We start from the raw sequence: 13,294 nt of genomic DNA on the forward strand, positions 1-13,294 counted from the left end.
TACTAATTACTCTGTATTATTACTTATTATCACTACTTTTGCTATTACTAGAAAGTAATTAATAGTAAGGTAAATTAATCATGAACTCCTAAATCTTTAAGACATCCATTGAGCTAGGTATTCGTACAGTATGTGGAATGTGTATAATTTATTAATTTCTAATACCCCGACAAAATCCTTGTCATTTTGAATGTGTGGTTTGTTTGTTTTTTTGTTTTGTGACAGGAGCCCTGGTCCCCTCCATGGTCTCCGCACAGCTCCCCACCCGACTCCCCAGCTAGCCACCCCAGCTCCACCCACAGCTACACCTCCAGCAAACACAGAAACAACCCTGAGCCACTCACAGGTAAGAGAACACCTACACCCTGCCTCATCGCAGGTATCAAGAATGTCCATTACAGCCATCTAGGTCGGAAAGTGGGTAGCACATAACACAAGGAGCTGTAATAATCTGAGCCAAACTACCTAACCGTACAGGAAGATTCATTGGCATTATTCTTTAAGCAGCTTGGGATGCCAGGGTGGAAAAGAGCTTAAGGCTCTCCAGCTGCTGACCAGAGGGTTCAGAGCTCAAATCCTCTATAAAGGTGAGGATACTGGTGCTGCCACCTGGAGCAAAGGATTTGACCCAAATGATGCCACTCAAACTCATAACTTGTTACCAAAATGTGTGTGTACTGTATAAAAAGAATAAGTCAATGTAACCCATGTAATTCGGGACCAAAGAAGTTAATAACAAGAAGAGCTTAATGAGGTTCTTGCATTTGTAACTGGCAACAAAACTAGAATCATGATTAACCAAAAATTACATTTTTTTCCCAGTAATAAATTAGTAATTTCATTCACATTTTTGCAGTGGGTTTGAGACAAAGTTTGTTTTTTTTATCTGTTATCTTTTATGCTTAGTAAAACCTTGTATGCATTGCACCGTGGGGAAAAGAAATGGTATTTCAAATTCTTGAATGCTGTTAGATTCCAGACATGTTTTGCAATCCCTTCTTTCCCTTTTCCCAGTTTCTGGGCAGTGACCATAACCTAATCAGGGGTAACAGCTTGTCAGTGCAGTCTTCAGGGTAAAGTTACTGGCCTGCCTGCCTGCAGGACATTGGCAAAATAATACTCTTAACATTACAACATTTGTGCATGATTAACACATTATTTTTTCTGTTAAAATGGGTTTCAACAGTCATTTGCTCAGTGTTGTGCCCTTTGTAAAATACATTACTATCAGATGTTAATGCTGTGGGTCAGTTACAGTCTGAGATATTCCAAAATGCTGGATTTGAAAAGAAGTACTCTACACTACATTTCTGCGCATTCCCTGACTATTATGTTAATTAAAACTGTCTCTTGCATTTCCTTGAGGTTCACTGAACTGTCAGACACTAACACTATTAGTATGCAGTGCAAACAGCTGTTACTGCACCCTGCATTACCTGTGTGGAAGTAAAAATAGTTGTTTTTTTCAAAGCACGTTATTAGTCTCATCCCTTCATCCTTTTTCTGACTCCAAAGATATGTCAGGACTCCTAAATCCTGCCTGCCTTAACTTCTTTATATGGCAGTGTTCATTAAAGTATTTTCTTTGTTTGTTTTCTAGCGGCGCGTCTCAACTCTGTGCCTAGACTAATGACCCGTTATTTTTCTGTGTATCCATCAGCTGCAAATTCATTAATACAATCCACAGCGGCATTGTTTGAAAGTGTTTAGCTGCTAATTATTTCTGCATTGTTAATATCACACCAGGATCATCTTAAAATAACAAGATGAACACATTTAAAAAGTAGTACTTATTTTACACATTATAAACAAGATACACTGAAACATATGCTCAGTGTAGGGGACTTGATGCACCTGGTACTGTATATACTGTACTGTATATATAGCATTGTAGAAGTATAGCCCATGTGGATCAGGTGACGTTTTCTTAGTTGAGTGATATTAGAGATGAGTAAAGTGGACTAAGATAGGGATCCCCCAGGCAGCAGTACACAGTTGACTTAGGGACTGGTAGTCCAGGGCACTTTCGGCTTTCAACAGCACATCGAACCCTGCGACATCCTGTGCGCTTTGGTAGAGTGAGGGATGTGCCTCTCCACCGGTGTGGAGCCATGTTGCCTGTGGTAAGTTAAAAAGACACTCTCTGCTGTGTGTGGTCGCTGGGTTCAGAGCTGCAAGACTGGCATCTCTCCTTGGTGTCTCCGGAGAGTGCTGGAGCCCCTAAGAGACGAGTTATTTAGCACAGCGGGCTTGGCACTTGTTTGTACTGTGCAGCCCACAGGCCATTTTAACAGAGCACCTGTGCCACTGTTTGCCTCCAGAGGGTCATGATGAACTATCCATTTCATATTCAACTATGGAAACAAGAAGAGAAGAGAGAAAAATGTTTTGGGTCCAAATTTTGAAAACTTGTGATTTAGGAAGAGAAGTCAGTAATGGTAATCTGAAAATTCAAATGGGATGTGCGGTGCTAATGACTTTCTTTAGCTAATCATGTGGTAACAATTCTTTTTACTGCTATAACTTATTCCAGGTGCAGCTTGGGGGTGTAGGGGTTAGTGCTACTGCTGTGGCATTTGTATATTCTCCTTGTGAGCTCATGGTGCTCCGGTATCCTCTTATCCATCAGAAACATACTGGGTGGGTTTGATTGGCTATAGTAAACTATCCCTTCTTCTATGGCCCTGTGATGAACTGGGATATCCAATGCAAGAGCAGGCATGTGCTTTTAGTCCTACCTTAAACTCTGTGCTGTTTGGAAAGGTTTTGGGGTTGCCAGGACCTTACCCAAGTCAGGCAGCTCTCTGGCAGTTGAACCTACAGTAGAACAGGACAGAGCCTATATTTCTAATAGCAAAACAGAGTTGGGGTCAGCTGATGTTTTTTAATTCCAATTACCTCTTGAACCAATTCTCAGTTCATGTTCTTTATTACATTCACAGATGTGGAATTAAGGGGAGATTTGAAGAGAGAGTTAATTATCTGTAATTCACTCCAACCATGCAGCAAAAGACCCAAAAGTTGGTTGTTGTTATTGTATTGAGAAAGACAAATATGAGTTTGTCTGTTCATTTTACAAATAAAGCACATTATATCACACTTCAAAGGCTTCCAAGCCCAGCATAGTTAAATGGTTAGATTTTTAAGTTTCAACAGATATACATTTGAGAGTTTACACATTGAGGTCAGATAACCTTGGTTGAGTCTTAAGATGTGGGAAGGATGTTAAATCACCTCTTGGTTTTAGAAGAGATCGAAGTTCTTTGTAAGAATTGTTTTATGAACAGTTATTAAATGTTCTGTTTTGTTGCTGCACTGGTTACTAAGCAACCTTGAACATCAGGTGGCCCATTGTCCTAGAATGCCCGGTACATTTCTATTCAAATTTCAAGCATTAAATAATTAAGTAATGGACTACAACTATTTTAAATAATACCCTCGAGTAAAATTAACTAATCTGTTTACTATCCTTTATTATATTTAGTGTTTTCTATTCACAGTTCTGACTATCAAGCTTACGTACCAACATAATTATCAGTGTATACTTATCTCGGTATGAGGAATTAATTGTTGGTAGTAGCAATCATGTTCTTTATAGTAGCACTGTAAAATTTTTCCCAAAGCATTGTTTTACTTCATGAATGATGTGGCTTCATGCCTGGTGATAAAATTCACTGAACAGACATCAGCATCAGTAAGTGTAATTAAAAGTTGTCACCTTCAGGACTGTCACCTCAACAACCTCATCAAATCAGTCTCACTCTTGGCATACAAACCGGCTTAAAGCAAGCAGAGGGGAATGGAATTCGTATTCAAAGCAAGCCTTTCCTTTTCTTAATTTTACAACTTGTTAACCATGAATCTTTTCTTAAAGACTTTTTAATGACAGTAGAAGGTGAAATCGACATGATTAGCAGCACAAAGCAAACATATACATAGCAAATGTTCAAGTGATCTTCATAGTTTTCGCAAATTGTCTATTGTTTGTATTAAAAACAAATGTATTGACACTGGTAATTTAATTTGTTGCTGTTCTCAAGGAATTACCTACATTTAGTTTAAAAAGACAAAGGCTCTTTTTTAGCAAATAGCAGTATTGTGCAAGGTCTTAAAGGGTTCATTATTTAAATTAAAAGTATTCAATGGACCAAAATGTGAAGCTGTCCTTTATTATGACATATTGGAGCAGAAACAGATAAATTATCTGAGCAACAGATTGTTCTCTCTAGATTATGGAAGCAGTTATATGAGGAATCAGATGCTTCTAACTGAAATTCTGTAATGTACCAGATGCCACAACACTATAATAGCAGAACCAGTATTTGGAGAAGTGTGGTATACAGTATGGCTTCATGTATATAGCATATAGAATAAAATCTGATTTAAAGCTATCCTTAACTGAAAATGTTTTTGTCCTGCTCACAGTGAAAGCACACTAGTTTTCCTTCATCATAATGCCAGTCAATTGAATGAGATTTGTGCTTGAGATAAGAGATGTGAGAACAGCAAGTGTCAGATCAGATTTGAAAAGACAACTGCTATGTACTGTAGTACTGAACTGTCATGAGAGTGAGGAAATGCTTGAAATGGATATTCTTGTTTAAAGTAAAAGAAAGTGGAAAACACTTTTGGAAAGTATTTTTTTAGAAAAAAATAAATAATATTTAATAGTTTGGGAATCCACACAGCACAATAGATATTGGTATTGACAGTGGTATACCTTATGCATTCTGTGATAGAGATCAGTCCCAGCTTAACACACTGTGCATGGAACAATGAATCAAATAAGCCTGTAAATTGATTCCTGGAAAACTAGTTTGCTTTCTCAAGCAGGTCAATGAATCTGCACAGTAAGCAGTATCATCTAAATAAATGGCAGAGAATAAGAAATGAAGGGAAAATGTATGGAAAAAGGAAGGATGTCAATATGCAGCAGCAACATATAGTATTCTATTCCAAATTAAACAGTGTTGGAAAAAGATGTATCATTCAGTCCAGCAATGCTGTTTTCTGAAGGTATCAGAATGTCTGACACTGCCTTGAATAATTTTACATAATAGAGCATGTGAATAAATGAATAATAGAGCATGCAAACATGCTCTGTTTATTTATCTGTTTACATATTTTGGTCAACTTTCATATTTGAATACAGTAAAGATATCTGAGATCTTCAGTATGTGGGAGTTATTCACTAAGACAATGAGGACAAAGTAGGATATTTCTCATACAGTAGATATGAGAAATAGATACAAGATACAAGCTGCTTAGCTTCAGTGGGTTGCCAGTTGTGAGTTGCAGGGTGATATGGCTACTGGTTGCTGACCCAATAGACAGTTCGAACAAATACCAATTTACTAAGAAATTCTAGATTGAAAAGGTTAAGTAATTGGCCGAGTTCAAGATGACATAAGTGAAAAACTAAAGAGCCAATTGCAATTACTAAATCCAAGGTTTGACCTTTGTTATGAATTGGGTTAAGAACAAACAGGGTTAGATCAAAGCATTCCAGCAAAGCTAGAAAATCCTTAGCTAAATTGGAAGGCCGTGAATCAACATGACTATTAAAGTCACGAAGAATAAGGATCCTCTTAAATCTCAAACATAAAAAAGGTAAATTGGCAAACTCGCCTAAAAAGACATCATTAGGCTTGGGGGATCTATGACAATAACAATAATAGTAGAGTAGGGAGACATTTAAAACGGGACACTCAAAAGAAGAGAGAATACTGTAGGTACAGTAACAGGACTGAAAAGGAGATTGTTAATAATAATTGATACATTTATGCCCCCACCACAGCTGGAAGGGTGAGATTGTTCAAACAAACTGTAAGCCAGGTGGGACAGTTTTATTAAACAGAAGACCATCGTTATGTATGTGCCAGTTTTCAGTCAAACACAGAAAACCAAACTTTAAACAAGATAAAATCACAGTCTGTAGCTTGGGTATACATGTAAAGGACTATTTAATAATGGTAATGATGGTCTGTGCAGTTATCAGTTTCTTGATCCATCCAACTGTTGATAAACTATTATTTATTCAATCATGATAAGTCCCCAGAGAATGAAAAAATATAGCTCTTCTCTTGAGTCTTTAGCTTTGTTTACTTTTATGCTGTACTTTCCCTGATTCATCCCTGAATAGCAGCACTGCTGAAGGTAATAGGTTCTTTGACAGATGATGTATTGTAGTTTGATTTGATGAAACCTGTACATCAACTCATTTCTCAGAGGGATCTGCTACCTCTCAGTGGAAGTGTCATGATCAAGATCCAGATGTGACGGAGGGCCAGCTGTTTTCACATATGTCGACTTTGCTACCCAAAACAAAAGCTGGATTTTCTCAGGGCTCCAGTTATACTCTCAGCAGGTCCCATTAACACCAGTCTCAGCAGCAGCAAGGAACCTCAATCAAAAATAACAGCCAAGAGCTGGCAGCCCCCTTCAGGCTGCTGTACATGCTTTAAGCATGATACTTCAGGCAAGTCGAGCTGAGAAGTATTCTAACAAAGAAAGCCCTTTAAACTGCATTTAATTAACTGATCGTTGAGTGGAAATGTTTGCTTCAGGACTCACTTGACCAAATTTAAAATAAGCTGATAGATCTTCGGATACCTGGAAGCTCTGTTTCATTCACATTAAGATTCTTGAGAGTGTTTACATCTGCTTTGCTTCAATTTCTGGAGATCAGATAGGGTGAGCAGTAGATCAACTTGAGGGCTTGCCATGATGATATTTCTACCAGCATCAAAGCCTTGCTATTAAGAAACCAACAGCAGACCGACAGGCCACTGCCTCTGGATGCCCGAGAAGCGCTTTCCTCATCAAGTGTTCTTCTCCCAGCTCTCCATTGGCCAACAGTTAGTGGGTGGCCAAAGAGGTTGTAGACAGAAATGGACAAGGCTGACCTCAAGCATGGAGACCTTTTGACCTTCCTGAAGCTGCTGAGCACTTGACGTGGCACCACATGGCCCATCAAGGCATGTACACTTTGAGGATCAGTGACCTGGCACAAAGGTGGAACGGCAGCAATGGATGAAGAACAAGGAGACCAGCCCAGGGTGACTAGTTCCACTCTCATACACAAAAGCATGTCCTCGCTGCCGGATAATAGGTGTGCCTCGAACTGGGCTTCTCTGTTATCTGAAGATCTACTGGCCATCATCTTTGACCCTGGGGGACTGCTGAGAGTCTTACTCGCATTGCTAAGGGTCACCGTCAGTCACTTCAAAAGCAGAGGACTCCACTTTTTTTCTGATGTGGATTTCACAGTAATAAATTCACTAAAGTGTACAGTAGTTTGGTTATTCTGTTACTTGTGATTTCCTTATATTTGTTATTAAAACTGCATATTTGTCTTACGAATGTGCTGTTTTTTCCATTTAAATAAATACCTTTTTTGTGTACACTGTTAAATGCCTCTAGTACTTTCCTGACCTCTTCCTGGGTTGTATATCACAATGTATTGTTTAAAGGTGAGAAACTAAACTATGTATTCAGCAGTCATTGAAATACTGTACTTTTTATGGAACAAAAACAACAATATACTGTAGGTGCATGTGAAAACCACATTGTATACAGGAAGAGTTTCTCCCTTTTCAAATAGAAAAAAAAAAGAAATGCAAGTCCTCATACATTTTATTTTTTTAAAGCTTAAACAAAAGATCTAACAAATATATGCTCACAAACGTTTACCACTTATTGTTCTGAATTGATTTTTCTTCAGGTCACAATTTGTTTTCTTTTTCCTGTTTAGTTCCCTATGAAAATAAGCTGTCAGGGTGGCCTGGTGTCGAGCAAGAGAGCTCTTCTCCTAGCAACTATGGATCCAAGCCCTGCCTGGCACATTCCTCTGTCACTCAGGTAAACAGTTGTGCTTCATAGTGATGTTAAAAATAAAAAAAATACATCTTAAAAGCTTTTCAATAACTTGACATTTTTTAGGTTTACCGTAACAATTCTGCATCATTACCTCCCATTCTGAGCTGTGTAACGTGACTTAGCTTTGGTTCTTCACACCATATGTTTAAAACAGAGCTGGTTTAGGAAATGCCTTTTTAAGGTATGAATTCAAAGCATTTTGGCTGTCTGCAATTATTTGTGTTTACCTACATGGTTGCAATGCAGCATTAAAATTTAGACTTTTTCATACATGCCTGTGATGCACCAGTCTGTTGTCAGTTTTGCTTTAGACAGGAAAGATGAAACATGTAAACTTTACTTTTTGAGGCATGTACAGTACTGTACCTGTCCATTTCTGATCTGCCACTTTTCCACAATAGAAATTATGGGCAGCATGGTAATATGTTCTGCTGAAGATTATATTTCAGTGTAAATAGCCGAAATGGCAGAATAATTTCAGTGTAAATATTGTACTGACAAACACAAAGAGAAAAATTCTAGAATAATAGAATGACAATTAGTACCTAAAGCTTCAGCACATGCATTTGATAAACAAAGGTTTCTTAAAATTCTTTAGAACTTTAGGTTTCAAAAGATTTCTTGAGAGGTCATCACGTGAAACACATTGCGATGTCCTTTTGACAAAGCTTAGTAGGGCAAACAGTTTTTTTTTATGTCTGGTGCTTCTCTGGTTTCCAAAATATTTGTCATATTCAAAATGTAGAGTTCAGAGTTGGCATTAGTCAGCCAGGGTTCTCTGAGATGCCAATAAAACACCAACCACTATGACTTCCCCAGCACCTGTGGGGTTTGGGTGATTTCAGTAAGGGCTGTGCCACTCCTTTAATTGCCACCAACCTCCTGTACATCGCTGTAGTGAATATAACATCTCACAATACCAAAAACCTGATATGGGATGAACAATCCAGTCTGCCAATTCTTATTCTCCCCTTGTGAAGGAGGTACAGTGCTCTCTGCTGTGAGGCAAAATGTTCAAGATCGATTGGAGATTCTAAATTGGGTGTGAATGTCCTAGTAAAACATGTTGGCAAACTCTGTAAAGGCACCTGTAGGTTAAGTGTAGGTTAAGCTCTATGACCTCGGCATTGGGTTCAAGCTTGAGTCACGTCTCCAGCTCACTCAAATGGCAGCACACGCCTGGCTGAGTGACTCAGGTACCTTTATTACCTTTTGCACGAAAAGTGCACTGGAAATCTTACACGGTTTCTCTCAGTCAGAAAACATAAAAACAAAAGGGTAAACACACAGACTTTGAGCAGGACACTATATACACAAGCTGTAAAAAGACTATACACAACATGTACACACTATTACGCAAAAAAAATCACATAAGAAGAATGGCTCCCAAGTTATGCATGATAAAAGACATTGTGCCTACGGAGCTCCTATATGTTATAGCAGTCTGCACGTCCTTGGCAATCAGGCGCACTGTTCTTGGGAAGAAACTGTTCATAAACCTGTTCCTTCAGGTCTTAATGCTCTCTAGCCTACGACACTGAAGGTTATGTTTAGTGTCTTGCCAGGTAAACGGACTTTGGCTAGGGTGGAATAGGACTTTGATGATAGCGTGAGCCACAGCCTGATAGCAGTGGGCTGTATCGAGATTCTCCAATGAGGGAAGTCCTGTTCCAATAATGCAGACTCCTGGGTAGGCTGGGAATGGTCAGGCGGGTTTCTCTTGACTTTCGTCAAGCACAGCGCCCCTGTGGCCTCCTGGGAGTGCTGTCAGTAAGAGAAGTCCCTCTCCTCCTCTGTGGTCCTCTATGGGGCGGTGGTGCCTCCACGGTTCATAGCTCTGAACTGAGATCCAAAAAATACTCCACTGGCATTTCCAAAATCATGTGGTAGGACCGACAAAGAAAAATGATGACTTTCAATTTCAAATAAACTAATTTGTAATTCTAGATCTTTATAAGCAAAGCATCTAGGCATCTCCAAATGTATGCTTTTGGCTCAGGAGTTTTTGGGCATGATTGCACTGTGCAGTTAAAGGCTAATACGCACATCACTTAGGTATCCAGATGGATATACTTGTCATTGAGGATGATGATGAGCCGTTTTTTCATTACACATAAAGCGTGCCATCTACTTGTGATAATTACAGATGTTTTCCAGTTCAATAGCCACTTATCCCCTTATCGACTCTACACATTGTTCAAATACTATCCAACCTTACCTTTATTCCATGATTAATATTTTATTATGAAGGCATAATGGTGCTGAACCACATGGCTGTCGCTCAATAGTTGCCTGGATTGTGAACAGACGCGTACCATTGTAATGCACGGTGGCACTCCTGAAGATGCTAATTACCTTTAAGAGTATAATAACTTGTCAGGATTAAAAACGTGCTTACCTTTATTCTGCTTTATAGGTACCAGTGCATGTGTCCTGCAAAATCTTATGCTCTTTGAGTTGTTTTCTCTGTGTTTGATTTAACCTTGTGAAAAGAATGTAGTGAATGTTCATTTTTGCCTGTCGATAAACTCTACAAGAGAATCAGTTTTCTTAGAGTGTCGGAGAAGTCCAATTTAAAATAAATGTTACTTTCAGTCAAGTTAGAAAACTGGTCCATCTCTTTAAGTACTGTTTTAAAACTATCCAAAACTCACTAAAAGGGATTATCCTTTTAGACACACAGCATAGACACATGAATTTTGATCTTTATCTGTTGTTCGAGATTTCCCCCAGCACATACTGTTCTGGCCTCAGTACATGTTTCTATTCCTTTCCCGGGACACATTTGCTGTAAATCTGCAAAAGAAATGTTTTTTTTTCTCTTCTGAGCCCATATGCCTTTTGAGTAAGAAGTTGTTTTTGGTTGAATTTTCATGCACAAATAAACTTCTTCTGCAGTTCTTAGAATAAGAATAGTGACATTTCCCTCTAGACCTGCCTGTGATTTTATTTATAATCAGCACTGTTTCCTGTGACAGGATTCTGTTCAGAAGGTGATCATTCCATTTACAAAAGTATCAGGCCATCATCTCTTGCTCAGGCTGTATAAATTTCTTTAGTTTTTTTTTATTTCAGATTACAGTTTAATTGCTTTCTACACTGCTCCTTGGCTCCTCTTTTCAATGACTTTAATCACCCATATACTTAAAGGTGATGAACTCGACCTTTCCTTTTCATGTGAAAATGGAATCAGTTTTAGGGAATAATTAACAGCTGAGATTTTATCAAGATTTCATCTCTTTCCATTTTAAGGACACTTTTTATTATATCATTTATTTTGAAAGTAGGTATGAATTAATGGTAAGCAATATTTAATCCGCCATCAGTTTGCTTATTTGCTGGACCAGACAGGGTTTGAAACTCCATCAGTGAGTGCAGTTTGCGTTGATAAGACATGCCACTGCAGTGATGGGCCCCTGCCTGCTTCTGCAGACCCAGTCTGTGGAGAGGATCCCAGAGCAGCAGAGCACTGTAGATTACCCTGATGACCCCTGGAGGATAACAGAGGAACAGCAGGAATACTACACAAACCAGTTCAGAACTCTGCAGCCAGACCTTGGGGCACTCATCTTGGGTAATGCCTTCTGTTATTTAAGTTATATGTAAAAACAAAATCAGATCAAAGGATCTCTTGCAACTCCCTTTAGACTGCAGCATTTCAGGGTATGGAAGGGGAATTTAAAAAGCTGAAGGTTAAAGAACAAAGGAAAGTAAAAGATGTTTCTTGTTTGCCAATTTACCGACTCAAAAGGTTTTGGGATAACGGACACAAGACCTCCTGAAACAAATTAGCAAGTCATTTACGTTCTTAAAGAGAAAGTGTGTGATCTCCTAAATGTCAGGATTGCATTTTAGACAGTCAGGTTTATATTCAACGGGATAAATTGCGCTGAAGGGCAGCACCAAAGTTTTGGGAACAGAAATCAGATGCAGAGAATATAATGACCGTAGAAAAAGATTCTCATGTGTCTGCTATTTAGCTGCAGTAGTTACATGAAGTCACTAGTATTCCTGGTAAAGTTTTTTTTTTAAGTTACAAACAGGGAGTGCTTCTTTTCAGAACATATGGTAGAACGTGCTACTGCATTCATGTTATTTTGGTCACCTAATTTCATGCAATTATCAAGGTTTGATTAATACATGTGGTCCTTTGTTATCCTGTTTCAATGTGCTGCATTCCGTGACTTTGTACCATTTATGCTTTAAAGCCATCTCTTTATAACCAATTGGCACGTGCAAACGAGAGAATAGAAATATATACCTGAAATGACCTTGTGCCGGTAATGCCTTAGTGTTTGAGATGAAGATGGATTTGTGAGTTTAAGTGAAACTGTCAGCGCTGCAATCTGTTCTGTTTTAATGCTTAGTTGTGAAGAGCCTGATGCAGTGTATTATCCATTCCTTGCCATGTTCAATGGAAAAGCAGTCCTGTTTTTTAAGAGATGGTGAAATGTGTGAACTCAGTATCAGTTATCTTTATAACCAGCAGGTGGTGCTCTGTACACTATACTGTATAGCCTTTCACACAACATGGAGATTATCTGAATATTTACCTAACCTTATGGTACGTTTGCTGTAATGAATTGACAAATGGAAAAAAAGGGACATCAGTCGTCAGTTTATGTTTAAAGCCTCTCCACTAATTTCTGTGTGTTGAGTTGTGGAGATAAATGCAATTTTCCTGGACCCTGAAAAAGTTTAATTCAATAAACAGGCATTTCTTCTCATGCTATTTTTATAGTCAACACAAGCATTTACATCTCAATATAAATTATCAACTGCCTTTCTTCCGCTTTAGGGTCTGTGGCAAAGAATTTCTTTACAAAATCTAAACTTCCGATACCAGAGCTCTCCCATATATGGTAAGTGAATAGAAGAAATAAAAAGTGCTGAATCATACCTGAAGAATATATATATATAGGCTTGTTTTATTACAGTTTTAATAAAGTCTTAAATGAAATAAAGACGGAGGGTAAAAAATTAAATTGGGGGAAGATAGGTGTATTCCTTATAAAATCCTTAGACACTTTTTCTTAATTAGAACTATTTTGTTCCCTAAAACATAAAGCAAAGGTTCTTAGCAGGAAGCTAACATTCTGTAAAAAAATCTCTGTTATATAATGGTCCAGTATGGTTTGAAATGGAATTTTGAAGTAAAAAAAGAAATTTGTAGATCACAATTTAATGCCCCTTGGCTTGATTTCCTCCTTATTTGAAGCCTGAAAAAAGGTTTTGCTATTAAATGCAATTAATTCTACATGGAATTGATCCTGAACAGAAATTCTGTCCTTTGATTACCTAATGTGATCAGCAACTTGTGAAATCAGAAGTCAGGTTATTGAATCAGAAAGTGTAACTGGCCCTAACTGTTTGGACTATTGATTATAGGCAGGAATAAAATATTTTCTTAGTGCAC

General features: G+C 38.2%; 1 protein-coding gene across 4 annotated transcripts in view; it reads left to right on the forward strand.

Moving 5' to 3' along the window:
• Window positions 1-13,294, forward strand: part of reps2 (RALBP1 associated Eps domain containing 2) — a 64,295-nt gene that overhangs the window by 21,228 nt on the left and 29,773 nt on the right. For all 4 annotated transcript variants that reach the window (XM_088913367.1, XM_088913365.1, XM_088913364.1 and 1 more), the window contains 4 exons: window positions 226-346; window positions 7,754-7,860; window positions 11,311-11,452; window positions 12,677-12,740. In XM_088913367.1, the coding sequence (XP_088769493.1) occupies window positions 226-346; window positions 7,754-7,860; window positions 11,311-11,452; window positions 12,677-12,740 (434 nt within the window). The remainder of the gene's footprint in view (window positions 1-225; window positions 347-7,753; window positions 7,861-11,310; window positions 11,453-12,676; window positions 12,741-13,294) is intronic.

Source organism: Atractosteus spatula, chromosome 4 (assembly GCF_055471065.1).
Source record: "Atractosteus spatula isolate fAtrSpa1 chromosome 4, fAtrSpa1.hap1, whole genome shotgun sequence".
NCBI lineage: Eukaryota > Metazoa > Chordata > Actinopteri > Semionotiformes > Lepisosteidae > Atractosteus > Atractosteus spatula.